At 35.9% G+C, this 20,112-nt stretch overlaps 1 protein-coding gene across 2 annotated transcripts in view; it reads right to left on the reverse strand.

The window, feature by feature from the left end:
- Positions 1 to 2,813: 2,813 nt before the first annotated feature.
- MINDY3 (MINDY lysine 48 deubiquitinase 3) overlaps positions 2,814 to 20,112 on the reverse strand; it is an 85,967-nt gene continuing 68,668 nt past the window's right edge. For both annotated transcript variants that reach the window (XM_080811227.1, XM_080811228.1), the window contains 4 exons: positions 11,434 to 11,506; positions 8,942 to 9,029; positions 5,282 to 5,353; positions 2,814 to 3,781 (listed from right to left, as the gene is read on the reverse strand). In XM_080811227.1, coding sequence (XP_080667353.1) covers positions 3,632 to 3,781; positions 5,282 to 5,353; positions 8,942 to 9,029; positions 11,434 to 11,506 — 383 coding nt within the window. In that variant the 3' untranslated portion in view covers positions 2,814 to 3,631. The remainder of the gene's footprint in view (positions 3,782 to 5,281; positions 5,354 to 8,941; positions 9,030 to 11,433; positions 11,507 to 20,112) is intronic.

Consider the following 20,112-nt stretch of genomic DNA (forward strand, 5'->3'; position numbering starts at 1 on the left):
CATACACACACACACACAAATTTATTCATGGGTTTAATATTTGTATAGGATGTTTGTGCTCATGATCATAGGAAATATTTGGTTGTAAAGTCTTTGTCAGGTTCTGGTCTCATTTCAGCACCATTTTGGCTTCATAAAATAAATACTGTTTTGTCTCTTTCCTGGGGGTACTGGTTTACAGTTTGTATTATAGTCTCTTCAGTGTTTGGAAGCATTTGCTTTCAGTTCTGTATTCCATTTATCCTCAACCCCTGGGACTGCTAATCCCATTGCTGTTTCTATGGCTTGCCCATTCTGGACATTTCACAGAAATAGAATCATATAATAGATGATCTTTTTGTGACAGCCTTCTTTAACTTACTGTAATGTTTTCAAGGTTCATCTATATTGTAGCATGTGTAATTCTGTCAAATAATATTCAGTTGTATGTGTATACTATATATATCTATCCATCATTTGATGGACAATTAAGTTGTTGCCATTTTAGTATGAATAACTTTGCTATGAATACCCACATAAAAGATTGTGTGTAAATGTTTTCTGCAAATATATGTAGCTAGGATTGAATGGCTGGATCATATGCTAACTGTGTTTAACTTTTTGAGAAACTGTACAACTATTTTTCTGAAGTGACTTCACCATTTCATATCCTCACCAACGTGAGGGTCCCAATTTCTCTAATCTTTGCAACATTTGTCTTCTTTGGTTTTTAGATATCCTAGTGGGTGTGACATGGTTATTTTGTGATTTTGATTTTGCTTAATGGCTATATGTTGAACATCTTTTCATGTGTTTACTAGATGGACATTTATGTATCATCTTTGGAGATAAAGCTCTTCAAATCATTTGCCCATTGAAAACTACTTGTTTTTTATTTGAATTATGCTTTCTTTATATATTCTAGATACAAATTCCCTGATACATATGGTTTCTCCCCATAGAATGGGGAGAAAATATTTATGTTCTTCATAAGGCCCTTTGACACACAAAGGTTTTAGTTTTGGTGAAGTCCAATCTTGTTCTATTTGCTATTTTGAGAAACCATACTATGGGTTCAAGCTCATGAAGACTTACTCCTGTGTCTTCTAGGAATTTTATAGTTTTAGCTCTTACAATTGGACATCGGATCATTTTAAGTTATGTTTTGCATATGGTGTGAGACAGGAGTACAAATTCATTCTTTTGTATGTGAATACATCTTTTTATCTTGTTTACTTTCTTTGGTTTATTTTGAGTTTGTTTTGAGAGGAAAGCTTAGCTTTCCAATTTTCAAACCTTTATTTTATTTATATATTTAAAGCCATTCATTTTCCTCTAAGCATTGCTATAGTCACATCCATAATTTTTGCTGTTTTATTTTCACTCAGTAAAACATGTTCTAACTTCCGATTTCCCTTTGACCCTCGGGTTATTCAGAAATGTGCTGCTTAATTACCCAACTTTTGGAGGTTTCTCTAGACTGCTTTATGGCCCAGCATATGGTTGATCTTGGTAAGCATCTCACATACATGTGGAAGGAAAATGTATCCACAGCTTTAAGTGTTCCATATCTGTCCCTTAGATGGAGCTAAGGTCCAGTCATGTGAGTAAAGATCCCTCCACTCTCTAAGCTGAGACTCTAGATTGAAGAGCAGATAACCCCTCCCTACTGTGCTGTTTAAAGTCCACAGCCAAAGAATTTGTAAAATGATTGTTTTATGTCATGAAGTTTTTGGGATGGTTTGCTATGTAACAATCGTAAAAAGTAAACACTATTTTGTACGCTCAATGTTTATGAGAAAATGTATGCTTCTTTATAATCCTATGGAATCTGGGACCAGAGTTAGCACATTGTGTTTTATATACATTTGGAAGCAGCCAACATTAACAACAAAGACATTGTACAGCTGTAATTCTAGTAGCTAGTATCACACTTTTTTTTTTTTAAAAAGATTTCATCCATTTATTTGACAGAGATCACAAGTAGGCAGAGAGAGAGGAGGAAGCAGGCTCCCCACGGAGCAGAGAGCCCGACGCGGGGCTTGATCCCAGGACCCTGGGATCATGACCCGAGCCAAAGGCAGAGGCTTTAACCCACTGAGCCACTCAGGCGCCCCTAGTATCACACTCTTGAACATAATGTCACCAAAAATCATACATAAAATCTTGTTCCACTTTTTCCTTATGCTATAAACCTCCTTATGCTAGAAATGTTAACATTTATAAAAGTAAAATTTAAATAAAACCCCAAATTCACAGAGCCAATACATACATATTCAGTTAAATAATGAAGGTAAAATTTAGTTTTTTTTTTTTAAAGATTTTATTTATTTGAGAGAGTGGGAGTGAGGGAGATGAAGCAGGTTCCGCTGAGCGAGAGCCCAATGTGGGGCTCGATTCCAGGAGCCTGAGAACATGACCTGAGTTGAAGGCAGACGCTTAACCAACTGAGCCACACAGGTGCCCATGAAATTCAGTTCTTAAATTCCTAAGAGTACACTTGACAAATGCTTCTCAAGTGACCGAAAGAAAGTATTTCTAGCTATTCACCTTTCAAATTGCTGGGCAATAAACTTACTGAAATAAAGTAAAATCGCTCTCTAAAATAAACAGGATGGGGCTTTCTGTAACTTTGCCTCCTCAGCTTCTAGTGCTCCTGGCTGTACAAGTAAGTTACAGAACTCTTTTGTCAGTGTACAGTTTGGTCTCCTTTTCAAGGTTGTAGAAGTCCATTAGGCATTTGTTCTATGATGTAGTCTAAGGATTGGTGGGCAGAAACACTGTTAAGTATTAGTTTCTTTTGAGTCACTAATGTAAAAAATGCCAAGCTACAGTTAAAGAAAAAAAAGTTTATTTAGACCATCCACCAGGATCATAATAAATAATGCAATATACTAATGTAATAACAGATGTTCTCATGCAGTTATCACATAAATATACAAGAAAGCTGGCTTACAGGGCTGCTGGGACAAATTTGGAAAAGTGTATTTGGCAATACAGTGAGTTAACAGTGTTGAGACTATCAAACAGATTCTCTTACCTATCATTTTTTTTGAAATACATCCTCTATATATCAGTGAATAAATGGTAATGTTCCCTTATAGTTTCTACTTTTTATAAACATGCCAGAGCTAAGCCAATTGGCAAAGAATCCAGGTTGATAATTTATCAGTATTCCTAATGGAAACCAGATTTTAGAGAAGAAACAACAAAGATTTAACTCTTGTGCATTTCAATGTGGAGGCTGATAGACTGCAAGCCAGAATCATTGAAACCATAAAATATGTCTGAATGAAATAAAAACCCAAAGTAGTTTATAAATAGTAACCTTGATACTCAATATAGAAATGCTGTAGAGTATTAGGATGCTTATAATTCAATAAATGACCAATTATCTGACTGTAAAAGTGATGAACTCTGATTAAAGCTTAGTTTTGCTAGTAAATTTCACATAAAGACTTAAAATAGGGTAACCTTTAACATAAAGCTTTAAAACAAATAATTTAAACATATCTTAAACACTGAAAATGTGTGTTTAATTGTTATTTACAGTTAATCAGTGATACCAGTGTACAGCTTAATGTAGCCAACTTCCAGTCTTGCATCCCTCTTTCAACATCTGCTATTACAATCTTCCTTATAAATAGGCAAATTAGTTTAGTGAAGGAGAGCGATCTGTGGTCCACAGTAATTCAATGTATGGCCATTTGGTTTGGAGACAGCGTTTAATGGGAGTGTCATCTGTTTGTAGCATAGGATCTTCAAAACCCATAACAACTGCGGTCCCTTCAACATACATTACCTGTTGAACAAAGAAAGCCACAGAGGTCAGTCTTAAGAAGGACAGAAAACTTTGCATGGGCTAGCAAATAAGGCCTTGCATATTGTTTCATATGGAACTTTATATTTAATTTTATTTTGATATTATGAGCAAGAATATTTGCTTACTAGTTAATGTAAAAATATATTTGGAAACAAGATGGTGATACACATTTTAACTGACAGCTTAGCAGCTGATTTTTAGATATTAAGATTATGACTTAAAAAACATATGTGAATCCTAAAATACATGCAGGTTGTTTCTGATAAAGAAAAAATATCATCCTTTAAATAACATATACCAGTTGGAAGAAATGTTTGTTTATATAACATATAGTTCTTTTGCTTTAATATGGAGGCACTGGAATGGTCATGCTGTCTCATGAGATTAGAAGCTGTAATAGAAGAAGAGCTATATATTCAGAGGAGGAGTTCACCTTTTTAAAATTTGAAAGTTAAATTCCCACAGATAGGAGCAAACTGGATATTTGTCAATGAAATCTGCTCTTGTAATTATGAAATGCTATTCATGAGTATACTCCATATTACATGAAAAACCATGGAAAAAAAATTAAGAAGGCTGTCAGGACAGAAACAAAAATCAAACAGTAGAAAAAGTCTGGTAGGTAAAACTAGCCAGGTAGTTTATATACAGGGGTGATGATCATATAAAATATACATGGGCAGATGGATACTAGAAACAAGTTTTATTCTGATTTAATTGCAAAAAACTTTTAGGACTGTCTGTGAAATAATATACTAATACCCTAACTCATTAAAAGAGCTCACTGTGTATATTAAACGAGTCAGTCATTAATCTCTTTTTGTAGGAAGGGAAATTCCAAATGTATAGTTTAAAAGGAATAGATACAGACTGTCTTCTTCCAAAGTATATGTATTTTTATATATTCAGTGTTTGGTACACATGATTGTTCTAATTATGTTCTTCCAATATAAAAGCTATAATCTTATCTGAGCAGCCTAAAGAAATAACTTTATTAGTTTTAACTGGGAGTTTCCATAAAAACACATTTGCAATTCTTATTTGCATTAATATATTACTCTCTATGATGAAATCAATTTAATACAATGAGACTACAACTCACATTTTTCAACTCTCCACAGTACAACTTCTTTTTCTGAAAAATGGTCCACAAAGCATTTAACTCAAGTTATTACAATTATCAGACAAAACAGGACCTATTTTATGGGCAAAATCTGATCTAGTAATATCTACAGCCGAGAGTAACAAAATGTATGTAAATGTAGCTGTTTTGTCACAGTGAAACTATTGTTCCAAAACAGTAATGAAGATCTCAATGACTAACATATACTGATCAAATCAAAATACAACCAGTTCTGAAATACGCTATAGTAGTAAAGAGAGTAAAAGACTCTTGGACAATGTTAAGGGAATCAAACCTTGTTACAGACTCATATTTACCAAATTAAGGTGAAGACAAATTACTCTGAATGATCATACCTTCTCATTATAATTTGACTGCTTCAATCCATTGTAGTGATAGACAGTAAAAGACTCTGGACCACTGGAGCCCTATTATAAATAAAATACTATTAAAACTTTAAAGTTTACTTTTATACTTTGAAAGGAAAATGCAGTTGAAAGGAAAATTCAAGTTTCTTAAATCCATACACTTTGATGGGGGAATCATTTGCTGAAGCAAGAAACTTAAGACCTTACCTACTAAAAAACATAAAAACTGAACTAGTAGCTTCTGCGAAAGACGCTGTAAAATGGGGAATTACTGATATTTATTATAAGCTCTTCTGGTTTATTTTTTTTTTAAAGGACAGAGTTCTAAAACACAAAAATATTTCCTAAAATCTTACCTTTTTCTGGTTATAAATAATTTGTTCCTCTCAATAAATACATAAGAGCAGTAATGTCACTTTTCGCCAGCTTGCAAACATCTACGTACCAATATTTTCCAATGCTTACAATGGAAAGGGGTTTCCACCCACCCTCCCCCATCTAAATATTGTCAACTTCTAAAAGAGCCTGGGGGGAAATGAAGATGCGAATTACAGTGCTTAGAGCCTTTAATAATATCCAATAAAGAAGTGAAATCTTATAAATTACGATTTTACTAAACTTACAGGAAATCTGATCATGTTAGCTTTACTGCCTTAACCTTCTGTTCTCAGTTAGCTAAAGATCGAGTTCAGTTCTCTTAACCTCTTATTCAAGGCCATCAATGGTCTGGCCCCACCTAAGGTACCTGGCTCCAGTGATTTCCCTCAGGGCCTAGGGCCTCGAGTCCCTTGCCTTATCTGATTGATATAAGGATATGCATGGGACAAAAGGTGGTCCTCGTCTGCATTAGAATTTGTTCCATTTTTGTAACTTAGAGTAGAGAGCTGCTGGCAACAGTGGCTTCAATTTTCTAGAGAAACCATGGGAGAGGGACAGAGAGCCCCAGTCCTCCCTGCTTCAGTTCTTGAATGCCTATAAGCTATTCCTCACAATTCTTACCTCTCCTTCCCACTTGTGTCAATTCAGGCTGTGATTTGCAACCAAGAATCCTAAAATTCAGAACCAGTCTATCTTTTCTGCTATTTCTCCAACTACTCAGTTGTCTGACTTTTCTGTTGTAGACAAACATAGTAGTCATTTTCCTATGAAAAGACTCTGTTGGGTATCTGTACATTCATTTTGAAAATTCTTGAAAATTGAGAAAAGAGATCTAATAAATCGGGGCGCTTGGATGGCTCAGTCAGTTGAGTGTCTGCTTTCGGCTCAGGTCATGGTCCCGGGGTCCTGAGATGGAGCCCTGCATCAGGCTTGCTGCTCAGCGGGGAGTCTGCTTCTCCCTCTGTCCCTTCCCCACTACGTGCTCTCTCTCCTCAAATAAATAAAATCTTAAAAAAAAAAAAGATCTAATAAATCTAAGCTTATAACTCTTGTATGTTACTCAAAATGCTTTCCAAAAAATAGAAAAATCAAAAATGTGATCATTTTCTTAATTGCATACATGAGTCCATGGAATTAGTCACTTAGATAATTTGGCTATTTATTTTCAGAGTTATGTACTTTAACTTAGAAAGTAAATGTTTTACTGGAATAGATACACAATTTATATTCTTTAAGCTGTCAGAAAATAAAAAATATCAACAGAAGGTAATTATAACACAGTGGAGCAGTACCTATCCCAGGGCTGCTGAATTAGCCACTGTCTAGCTGTATGACCTCAAGCGATTGTTTTACATTCTCTAATCCTCGATTTCCTTATTGCCCAAATGGAGGGGAAAATAGTACCTAATTTATAAGGCACACAGTACCCGGGCCATAGTTATGAGCTTTAAAAAAATGGTAGTTGCTTCTGCTATTCTTATTATACATAGATTGCCTTGAAATGCTTCTGTATTCCTCCGCAGCCCCCCAACCTCCCTCCCTCTCCAATCCGCCTCTCCTTTAGGCAAAGAAGTTGCTCTTCCCTCGCACCTACTTTAGATGTTTGTAGAGATTACTGAAGTTAGATAAATATTTTCCGGGCTGCCCTTCTGACCCATTTTGCAACTTTACTTGATTAAAGGTTTACTGAGTTTCACAAAATTGGTCAGGTACAAAGCAGTACAAAGAGGACTCAATGGTGTGGGCCGTGGTCAGAAGAGATGCGCCACAGAAAGTTCAGAAGAAGGTGAGCGGGCGGGAATGTGCCCAGTCTTTCTCTGAAGCAGCAAGTCTCAAACTCTGGCACCATGAGAATCCCCTGGAGGAGGGACCTGAGAAATGGCATTTCTAACAAGCTTTTGGAGATTACATTTTGAAAGACCAGGGGACTAAAATTCTCTTTAATTATCTCAAGGAATAATACAATTAAAAATTGAATTTCTTGACTAAGTTCTTAGAATATTTATAAGTACTATCATGTAATGAATCGCATCTGAGATGCAGATTTCCAAGAGTTGGTAACTATCCCACTTTGTTTATATTTCCCAAGCACTTTTTAAAATCTGCTCCCAAATTTAGTGCAATAATTTTTAATTTAATGTTATAAAGTTAATGCTATAATTTACTAAACATTTATTAAGATATCTAAGAGAGCGAGGATATCACAATCCAAGTCACTTTAATAATGTCAGAAAAATAAGTTTTTCATGAAGCATTTACCAAAATTTAAAGAAGTCTAGCTATTCTGTTATATATTTACTTTGAATTTCACCTCACTTTCTTTACTCGCATTAACCATAACAGATCTAGATTTAGAAAATATGGGTTCTTTTAATTACCAAGACTGAATGTCAGTAATGTCTACTCTGTTAAAGATAATTTAAAGTGAAAACATCAAATTAACAACTCTATCTTGACCTTTCCCCTCCATCCCTTTAAGCTTGGCAGCACATCTCCTTTATAAGAGAGGTGAAATAGAAATTGGCATTTCTACTGAAACACAGATCTTTACCTTAAACCATGATGGTATCTGATGAAATGATCCCACCATACCTGGCCTAAATTTGGCATCTGGTTTAGCAGTAAAATCCTTCACTGAGCTAGGAAACACGAAGAAAAGACAGGCAGGGGCTCCAGAATTGGCTTTGTCAATGATGTAGTGGTGACTCAGGAGTATGGAGACTAGCGCCTGGCGAAGCCCACGGGAAGACATGTCCTAACGTGACATAGTACAGCTCCAGTCCAACGTTCTACTTTCACTCAACTAAAATTCTCCTGGAACTTAGGTGTTTCCCCTGCACATGGACTCCTTTACCTTCTCTATTTATTTAAATGTATTTTAAAAGTTCCAAAAAGATACATACCATCTATGAGTAACAGTGACCCGAGAGAAGGAAAACAGGGTGCAGGTGGGTAAAGAGGGTCTTTCTCTTCTTACCGCACCTGTTTCTCAATGTTAAAGCTCCTTTAAAAACCAGACCCCTCGTTTGTACGTGCTGGTGCGCGCGCTCTTCCACTTTCCCCTCCCCAGAAATTCTGCATTACTGTACTGGAACTCACATACCCTTTTATCCTCTCTGTATGGGAAAGTATTTACATCCTAACAGCGCTTTCTTCGTCGTCTAGCTGCATGTTAGACCATTTTACATGAGTAGAGAAGAAATGCTGAAACAATCATGAAATGCTCATCCCAGGAGAACAAAACATATAGTATGTCTTCAATTATGTTACCTGATCGGGAAAAAATTCTTGAAGGAATGGACCCAATAAGATGATTCCTAATCCTTCCGGATCTAATTTATTCTTCATGAGATTGATACTATGGGGAGAAAAAAAAAAAAAACAAAACAGTGGATACCACCAAAGGAGAAAAAGCTTATTTTCCTTCTTTCATAGAGATTAAATTACTAGTACTATAACACATCTCACTGCCAAAAATCTTAAGAGCTGTTCTTTTTAGACCTTTAGTGACAAATACACAGGAATGACATCTAATTTGCCAAAACTTGGTTATTTTTAAACCAGAGTACTCTGTTACTATTTAGAATTTAAATGATGATGACGACTTTGAAACATTGCCCCTTATTAGGTAAAGTAATTTAAAAAGCTTGGCTTGTAAACACAGGCTTATAACCTCCCAAAGGCAATTCTTTTTGCTTCATAGGTATGCCTGAATTTAACAATCATATGAGCCACTGAACTTAAAAAAAAAAAAAAAAAAAAAAGTTTAAGCTCAAAGAGAAAAAGAAACCATGTCAAAGGCACATCAGATAATCAAAAACATCTCCCAAAAGGCTTACTTTCAAGAACCAAATGCAAAGGAAGCTAAAATTTAGACAGTGTAACTGAAGGGTATAGGGTGAAGAGGTACAGAATGCTGAAGTGTAGCAAATGACCGTGAGAGGCATGGACTACGTTGTTGCAGGAGCAGCCTACAGTGAACATGCTTTGCTTAGCCCTTGCCATTTAGGTGGAGCCAAGGTTGGTGAAAGGGGTTATGTGGGACGAGGAAGGCAGAGTTGTAAAAATGAAAATGGTTTTTGCAGAAAATTTTCATTTTCCATGTTCTCTCCCAGATCTTTTTTTTTTTTTTTTTAAAAGATTTTATTTATTTATTTGACAGGCAGAGATCACATGTAGGCAGAGACAGGCAGATAGAGAGAGGTGGAAACAGGCTCCCTGCTGAGCAGAGAGCCCAATGTGGGGCTCGATCCCAGGATGCTGGGATCATGAGCCAAAGGCAGAGGCTTTAACCCCCTGAGCCACCCAGGTGCCCCTCTCTCCCAGATCTTACAGGCCAGGTTAAATATACCTTGTTATATAATGCAAAGGATATGACGGTAGAGCGGGTCTGAGTAAGGCTGGGCATGTTAGGTTAGATTAGGGCATGAAACAAAGGAAGGCAAGGTCATATTTAATGTATTTAATTCATTAATCTTAATGCAGTGCTACTTGTTTATAGGCCATCACATATTATAAATGTGAGTAGGCCAAAATACAGAATGAAAAACTCAGTCCAATTTGTCAGCTACCTCTAGGAAAAACAATCTAACTCAAGTGTACTAACTTTATAATTGAAGGTATGTTATGTATCCTGATGAAAAAGGGAAAATTAAGTAGCCACATATGTAAGAATTTGGGGAAAAAAAAGAACTCTTTTTTTCTCCTTTCCCTCTTAAGAATTGTCAACAATCAGAACTGCTTGAGTTCAATTCTCTTTTGCAAACTACAGTGATATAAACAAGATGGTTTCTATTTGGAAATCCATTTAGAAGAAATAACGATTTGCGATTTTACAAAATACATAATTACAGTTATACCATTTATTGGACAAGTTCATTTTTCTGCATTGAGTTCCTCCTCTTTAAGTTAGAAACGATTATGTCTATCAAGAATGAATAATATCAGAGCTCTAGTAATAAATTAATTCAGATGTGAGCAATTTGAAAATGTGTTTCATACTCTCAAAGAAAATGTAACAAGCTATTTAAAAACAGTTTTATATATCAAGTTCTAAAAACTGTGTACTTAAATGTTTGATGCTGCTTTTGCTGAATCTTTTCCTTTGATGTTTTGTAAGCTCTAATTTGTTCATTGTCAGATAACTTTCAGACTGAAAATTAAAAACTACAGAAGGAAAAGTTAGTATAGATCATAGGTGATCTTTGTATTTTCATATTTGAGCAACAGATGTATCCCCTTAAGAAAAGAGATTCTCATGGATACCAAAAAGCACACATTTATGAAAAGTTAGAGATGTATCAATGTTCAAAGTATAAAAAGAGAACATTTAGCAATACTGAAAACTATACTCTGTAACATACTGGGGTTGCTTACAAAGGTTTTAGATCAGTCAATTTAATGATATACAATGTGCAGTGTCTTCGATCAAATGTCTTTAATACCAAGTCCGAAGCTTGCCAGATGACTAGCAATATGGACATTACAGATAACTGTCATTACTTTCAGATATGCACAGAATTTTAAAAAATGGAGAAGGTTTTATAGTGAGAAAAAACAATAGGAAAAGCATGGGGAAAAGGTCATTTTAAGTATGTTGAGTCTGCTATAAATACTGATTTCTTCTTACATCTTTGCTTTATATAAAGAACTAAGCTTCCTATACTCAGGTTTCGATTTTTAAAAAAGGCAAAACTGTGTCATGTTTTAAATGTGATAGACTCTTTTTGAGTCAGTTAAATAATACTTCCTATTTCGCTTACTATTCAGGATCGGAAACAAGGTCCAATGCTTTCATCACATCTTCTAGAAGTGAATCAGGTATGAATCCATTATCTGGGGGAAAAAAATAGCATTAGCATCTTGAGTAAGAGTTTGCTTTAAGAAATGCTAGGAGAAAAATCATGTGAGAGGCAACTGTGCCTATTATTAGATACTCTCTTCTTTGACTTTTCTGGGCACAGAGGCAATGATTTATTTTTCTAATAAAAAAATTCCACATGACTTGTACCTGAGAATTCCCAGGAAACTTAAAAGTGAAATTACTCCTTAAAGAAGGTTATAAATGTCAAAGATAAAAGTATTTTTCTATTTAAAGTTATCGTAATTATTTAGTAATTAGGTATGTCTTTGAATAACAATATGAACCTTTAAATTCCCTTTAAGAAAGCCAATTAAAATAAGTCTTTACCAACAAATTCCTTTAGTTACAATGTCAGTTATAATGTCATTCTTTTTGAAAGAATGTTAATGATATGCTGCTCTAAGACCAAGAGCTATCCCTATAACAGACTTCATTTAAGTAAAAGCCACAGACTTAAAGGGAAAAATTCAAAAGTTGAAATTCAGGACAGAAACGGTTGATGAAGATGAGTTTATGGAAAATATTCCTTTTCTTGGGCTTGCTGAGGAAATAGCATTGGGAAAGGGCCCAAACTCGGATGATGCAATAGCACATGACACACAAAGAAGGCGTGTAGGGGCATTTGAAATCACAGTTTTAACAAGCAAGTTCATTCCCTTAAATGTGCAGTGTCTGAGTTTCTCTACCCATTTACTCATTCCTGGAGACTATTTCAGCTTTAAATCAACTTTCCACACAATATCCTTTTCGGGAATTAGATATTTATTTATTTATTTATTTATTTATTTATTTTTTTAATATTTTATTTATTTATTTGACAGAGAGAGAGAGATCACAAGCAGGCAGGGAGGCAGGCAGAGAGAGGAGGAAGCAGACTCTCCGCGGAGCAGAGAGCCCAATGCGGGGCTCGATCCCAGGACCCTGGGATCATGACCTGAGCCGAAGGCAGAGGCCTTAACCCACTGAGCCACCCAGGCGCCCCTGGGAATTAGATATTTAAAAACAAAGTCTTGTCATGGAGAACAAGATGTACAAAAGGCCCACTTCTATCATACACCAGAATACGGTGTAGTGGTTCTTTCAGGATGTGGCATATACTCTATCAGAAAGGAAAAAAAAGATTTTATAGTCTGAAACCTCTTAAGCAGATGCTTAGTCATTTGAAGAAAAATTGGCCTTAACTAAAAGGCAAAGAATCATTTAGGATATATAGATATAGATATAAATATAGATATAGATATCTATATCTATGTATTTTTTTAAAAAAGATTTTATTTATTTATTTGACAGACAGCACACACAAGCAGGGGGAGCAGCAGAGGGAGAAGGAGGCTCCTTGCTGAGCAGGGAGCCCAGTGCAGGACTTGATCCCAGGACCCCGAGATCATGCCCTGAGCCGAAGGTAGACAATTAACTGAGTCACCCGGGGCCCCCTTTTTTAGGATAAGTAAAAATGTATAATTTTAAAAGTGAAGGCTTAATTCCCAGTTTTCAAGTTACTGGTAATCTGAGGTATAGAGAGTAAAGAACTTGTTTGAAGGTAAGTGTGAAAATATTCAAGCTTTGTAAGCTTCAATTTGATCAGTTTAAAAGGTAGAAAACTCATTTGCTTAGCTAAATCACAGCTAAAACCTTAGCATTCAAAATGTAAAACAGGCTTTACTTGGCCACTAGTTGAAAGGGACAATTCTCTCCATAGGTTTCCTTGTGTTTTGGGCTATGTGCATATCCACCTGATAAACAGTCTGTATTACAATGTTCCTCAGTAACAATGAATGGTGGGCAGTCTTATCGCTTCTTAACATAATTAGAGACTAAGCCAGGAGCTAACTGACCCTATAAAGTAGGCAAACAAAAACTGGGACAACAAACAACCTTCTTCACTCAAACACCATTAACCTCAAGCATGCATAGTCCAGCATATTTTTAAGATACCTATGAGTATCTTAATCACAGACATTCTTGAGAACAACAGTAACTACTAGCCCAGTGATTCTACATTTAGGGCATACGGTATTTTAAAGCTAGACTGTAGTGTAATTTTCATAATACACCAAAGACTTTTACTATACCCCTGATTAGAAGAGGTGATTTGGACAATTGCTTATCTTTTTAAAACCTTTATTTTGATGTTACTTTATTTTTGAATTCATACCAAATAAAGTATCAGACAGAATCTCTAGAAAAAGAAATGCGTAAGTCTGAAAGCAGATGAAGCTTAGGATATCTAGTATTTAGGCACCGATTTCCTGAGAGACGATGGAAGTAGATGCTGCAATGGTAAGCCCTTGGTACCAACAAAAGAGGAAATACCAGCAAGGACCATCTGCTGACCAGTCACACCCAGATCACAGCAGCGCTCTAGACCTTGAATGCACGCTCTAGACCTTGAATGCACGCACGGGTAACAGGAGGAGGAGAGAGGACAGGAGAGTGCACCAGCTGTGATCTTAAGCAGGTAACATGTAAGTGTTCTGGTACAGTTAAATTGTGTTTAAAACACTTGAAAAGGGAAAAAGCTGTGTGTTTAGAAGAAAAAGAAGGTTTAACTTAACAGACTGTAAAAAGTGTCAAGTGGCTGAGAGGAGGAATAACTCAATGTAAAAAAGCACTGATGAAGGAGAGCGCAAGTGACGGTTAAGGGAGTCATTTCCTGAGAAGCTTCACCATCTGCACCGAATCCTGATTTCTGTTCTGAAAGACAAGGGAAGAAAAGGGAAAGCCTGGCAAGTCTGGTCACTAGTTAAACTGTGCTGCAGGAGGAAAGCAAATCCCAGAATTAACAGAGAAAGCAGGAGACAACTTGTGAGAAGATGGAGGATGGGGAGGAGGCGGGCACGGCAGCACTTAGGACTGTAACATTTTCAAACCATTGTAGGTGTGAGAGAGTCCAGTTTTTTGGGAATACAAAATAAAACTGAGATCTACATGTAAATTAATGCCAGTTTTAGTCAAATAATAAATTTTCTTTTACTAAATGATGTATTATACTTTACCTAACCTTATTATTAAACATTTAATAACACATAGCTGCAATGTAATATAACCAGTAGAAAAAAGTATGCAACCTTTGTTCCCAGGCAAGGGAACAAAGAGGGTCCCCCCGAGGGTCCCCCCCTTTTTCCCATATCTTTGTCAACACTTATTTCTTGCGTTTTTGATACCAGATAATTCTGACTGATGTGAGGTGATATCTCATCATGATTTTAGGACATCATCATGAAGTTAGGACCTTGTCATGTTTCAGCGTTCCTTGGCCTCTTCGCCTTCGTATTACTACTGGTTTGCTTGCCTGGCTCCCCAGTAGATGGGAGCGCCTGAGGAGGAAGGGCTGCCTGACACTTGGCTGCCCAACAAGCAGTGTTATGTCTGACCCTTCAAGCTAGCCTGAACTTCAAGTTTCAACAAGGTACTCTGTTCAGGCACCATAGTTCAACCAAAAACACTGTGTAAGCACTTGAAAAATCAGAAAGAAAGGAGTAGTTAATTTACGGGTTGGCCTGCAAGACCCCCTGTATTATGTGATAGAAAAGCTACAAAACATGGAGCAGAAGGAGGGTGGGGATGACACGGGTTGGGGTAGGTGGGGAGAAAGGGAACAGACCAGAAAATGGCACCGTTAAGAGGAATAGAGAGGACTGAACTGAACAAAACGAAACAAAAGGAATTTCTAGAGAATGCCTAAGGACTGATGAATAGGAAACAACCTCCAAGTGAAATTATTCTCAAGGTTACACAAATGCACACTAAAATCAGAGTCACTGTATCTCATAAACGTAAGGGAATAGCATTTAAATTAGCTTAAATAGGCTAGCTTTAAATAGGCTTAAATTTTAGATTTGAAGTTCATACCTCATGATCCCCTTCACCCATTTCATGCCCCTCCAACGTCCTCTCATTTGGCCACCAGCAATTTGTTCTCCATAAGTCTGTTTCTTTTGTCACCCTTGTTGTTGTTGTATTGTTGGCTCTTTCCTTTGTTTTTTAGATTCCACATCTAAGTAAAATCATATGGTATTTTCCTTTGTCTGCTTATTTCACTTAGCCTTATACCCTTTGGATCCATCTATGTTGTTGTGAATGACAAGATCTCATTCTTTTTTATGGCTGAGTAATATTCCTGCATATATACCACATTTTTATCCATTCTTCTATAGACACTTGGGTTGCTTCTATTATCTTGACTATTGTAAATAATGCTGCAGTAAACATAGGGGTGTCTATGTCTTTCTAAATCAATACTTCCCTTATCTTCTGGTAAATATCCAGAAATGGAATTACTGTGTCATGTAATACTTGTAATTTCAGTTTTTTCTGGAAATTCCATACAGCTGTCCACAGTGCACCAGCTTATATTACCACTCTCACTGCATGAGGGTCCCCCCGCCTTTTCCCCCCCATATCCTTGTCAACACTTATTTCTTGCATTTTTGATACCAGATACTTCTGACTGATGTGAGGTGATATCTCATGATTTTGAGTTGCATTTCCTAAATTTCCATTTCCACTAATGTGATGTTGAGCATCTTTTCATCTGTATGTTGGCCATCTGTAGGTCTTTTTGGACAATGTGTATAGAAGTGTTCTGCCCATTTTAAAATTGGATGATGTGCTTTTCTGGTGTTGGATTGTATGAATTCTTTATATATTTTGGATAATACTCCCTTATCAGATATATCATTTGCAAGTACTTTCTCTCATTCAGGGTTTGCCTTTTTGTTTTGCTGGTTTCCTCTGCTGTGCAAAAGCTTTTTAGTTTGATGTAGATGCAATAGTTTTTGTTTTTGTTTCCCTTGAGGAGACAGATCCAGAAAAATATCGCTAAGGTTGATATCCAAATTACTGCCTATGTAGGTTTTCTGAGGGTTCATTTTTAGGAGTTTATGGTTTCAGGTCTCATATTTAAGTCTTTAATCCATTTTGCGTTTTTGTGTAGGGGTTAAGAAAGTGGTCCACTTTTCCCAGCACCATTTTAGAGATTGTCTTTTTCTTATTGTATATTCCTGCCTCCTTTGTCATAGTTTAATTGACCATATAAATATGGGTTTATTTCTAGGCTCTCTATCCTGTTCCATTGGTCTGTATGCCATACCATACTGTTTGGATTATTATAGCTTTATAAAATCTAGAACTGTGATACCTCCAAGTTTGTTCATTTTCTCAAGCTTGCTGTGGCTTTTGAGGTTAATATGTACTTTAGGATTTTTTTTCTACAAGTTCTAAGAAAGCCACTATTGCTATTTTGATAGGGATTTCACTGAATACACTGTAGATTGCTTTGGGTGATATCAATAATTTTAACAATAGTACTTCTTCCAATTCAAGAGCCTGGTATATCTTTCCATTTATTTGTATTTTCTTCAATTTCTTTCAATGTCTTGTAGTTTTTAGAGAACAGGTCTTTTGTCTTCTTGGTTAGATTTAGTATGAGGTATTTATTCTGTTTGATAGAATGGTAAATGGCATGGTTTCCTTCATTTCCCTTCTTGTTAATTATTAGTGTAGAGAAACAACAGATTTGTGTATTGATTTTGTATCCAATTCTTTTCATAATTTTCTTCTAGTTGTGGCCTTTTTCCACTTAAAAGAGTCCCTTGAACATTTCTTGTAAGATTTTAGTGGTGAGGAACTCCCTTATCTCCTCTTTACTCAACCCAGCTAGGCTATCATTAAGAATTATTCTTGACTCTAAGTTTTTTTTTTTTTTTCCTTTCTTTCAGCACCTGAACATTAGCCACTCCCTCTGGCCTACAAAGTTTCTGCTGAAAAAATTAGCTGATAATCTTATAGGGTTTCCCTTGTATGCTTTTCCTCTTGCTGCTTCTAAGATTCTCTTTACTATTTTCTTGGTGTGGATCTTGGTTTTCCAGGGGATCATTTGTTTGGGGATCTCTGTGTTTTATGGACCTGGATGTATGTTTCCCTCCCCATATTAGGTAAATTTTCAGCTGTTAATTCTTCAAATAGGTTTCCCCACCTTGTTTCTCTCCTTCTGGGACCCCTACAATGAGAATGTTGTTATGGTTGATATGTTGCTGAGGTCTCCTAATCCATCCTCACTTTTTAATTTTCTCTTTGCTGTTCAGCATTGTTGCTTTTTTTACTGTTTTCTAGATTGCTGACCGATTCTTTTGATTTCCTCTGGTGTATTGTTCACTTTAGTTACGTTTCTTCTGTGGCTGGTTATTTTTTATAATTTCTATCTCTTTGAGGAAGTGCTCACAGATTTCATCCACTGTGTCTTTATAACCATTATTTTGAATTCTTTATCGGGTAGACTGCTTATCTCCCTTATGTTTTTTTCCCCCCTGTAGTTTTGTCTTGTTTTTTTCATTTGGGACATAGTCCTCTTCTCCGCAATTCCGCATGGGAGTCCCATAAGGAAAAAACAGAACTGAAAACTTTGGGAAGCGAGAGGGGACATCTAGGTACATGAAGCTCAAAGGTCCTGAAAGCTCTTCTTCACCAAGACATATTACTGTAATCAAGCTCTCAAAAATCAAAGACAGGAAAAAAAAAATCAAAGACAGAATTTTGAAAGCAGCAACAGAAGAAAAGACTCATCATATATAATGGAATCTCAATCAGGCTATAGGCAGCTTTTTCAGCAGAAACCTTGCAGACCTGGAGAACAAGTGCTCAAAAGAAATACTTTCTCTCTCCTTTCTGAATGACAATTTTGCTGGGTAATCATATTCCCAGACAGACAAAAGCTGAGGTAGTTTATCACCATGTACCTACCCTATAAGAAATACTAAGGTTTTTAAAGCTGAAATCAAAGGACACTAAATTAGTAACGTTAAAATATAAGTATAAAATTCACTGGTAAAGGTGACTATACAGTCAAATTCAAAATTCTCTACTGGAAGTGTAACAGAAGATTGTTTATGTCAAACACCTCAAGGAACTAGAAAGAAAATAATAAAGTCCCATATTAATGGAAGGGGAAAAAGGAACAATAATCAGAGTGGAAATAAGTGAAATAGAGGCTAAACAGAAAAATATCAATGAAATGAAGAGCTTTTTTTTTTTTTTAAAGAGAACTGAGAAACCTTTAATTAGATGTACCAAGAAAATAAAAGATGATTCAAATAAAATCAGAATCAAAGACATGACACCTGATACCACAAAAATACAAATGATCAGAGGAGACTATTAATTAGAAGAAATGGATAAATTCCTAGAAATCTACAAGAGACCAATTGTGAATAAGTACACTGTATCACTAATCAAAAAAGTCTGTCAACAAACAAAAGTCCAGGACCTGCTGGCTTCACTAGTGAATTCTAAATATGTTAGAAGAATACATACCAATTCTTCTCAAACTCTTCCAAAAGTAACAGAGACATGAATATTCCCAAATGCTTTCAGGAAGCCATGATTATCCTGATACCCAAACTAGACAAAAATGGCACAAGAAAGGAAAATTGTAGGCCAATATCCCTGATAAACTCAGATGCAAAAATCTTCAACAAAGTATTAGCAAATACAATTAAACAATACATTAAAGGTATCATATACCACAATCAAGTGGGATTTATTCCAGGGATGTGAGGAAGGTTTGACATCCACAACTCAGTATACCCTGTTAACAGCATGAAGGCTAAAATAAATCATATGATCATCTCAACAGACGCAGAAAAAGCCTTTAACAAAATTGAACATCAGTTCATGATTCAAACTCTCAACATAGCAGATACGAAGGGAACTACCTCGACATAAAAAGGCCATGTTTGACAAGCCTACAGCTACTATAACAATAGTGAAAAGCTGAAACCCTTTTCTCTAAGGTAAGGAACAAAGATGTCCACTCTCACCATTTTTATTCAACACAGTATTAGAAGTCCTAACCAAGCAATTAGGCAAGAAAAAGAAAAGTCATCCAAACTGGGAAGGATGAAGTCAAACTGTCACTATGCAGAGAACATGACATTCTATATAGAAAACCCTAAACATTCTACTAAAAAATGGCTTAACAAATTCAGTGAGGTTGCAGAATACAAAAAAAAAAAAAAATCTGTTGCATTTCTATACACTAAACTAAGAAAACAATTCCATTTACTGCTGCATCAAGAAGAATATAATTTAATAAGGAAGCTGTAACACTTTAATGAAAAGAAAGTGAAGATACAAATAAAAAGCTACTCTGTGCTTATGGTCTGGAAGGATTAATACTGTTAGAATGTCCATACTACCCAAAGCACTCTACACATTCGATGCAATCCCTATCAAAATACCAATGCCATATTTCACAGAACTAGAATGAACATTTCTAAAATTTATATGGAACAACAAAGACCCCAAATACCCAAAGCAATCTTGAGCAAGAAGAATGAAACTGGAAGCATCACACTTCCTGATAGGAAAGTACATTACAAAGTTACAGTAATCAAAACAGCATAAAAATAGACACATAATGGCACAGAACAGAGATATAAACCCACAAGTGGCCAATTAATTTATAACAAAGTAATCTATGACAAGGAAAGGACACCATGTCTCTTCTATGAATGGCATCAGGAAATTTGGAGAGCTATATGCAAAAGAATGAAACTGGACCACTGTCTTACACCATACA

Source organism: Martes martes (genome assembly GCF_963455335.1).
Source record: "Martes martes genome assembly, chromosome: 8".
In the NCBI taxonomy this organism is placed as follows: Eukaryota; Metazoa; Chordata; class Mammalia; order Carnivora; family Mustelidae; genus Martes; species Martes martes.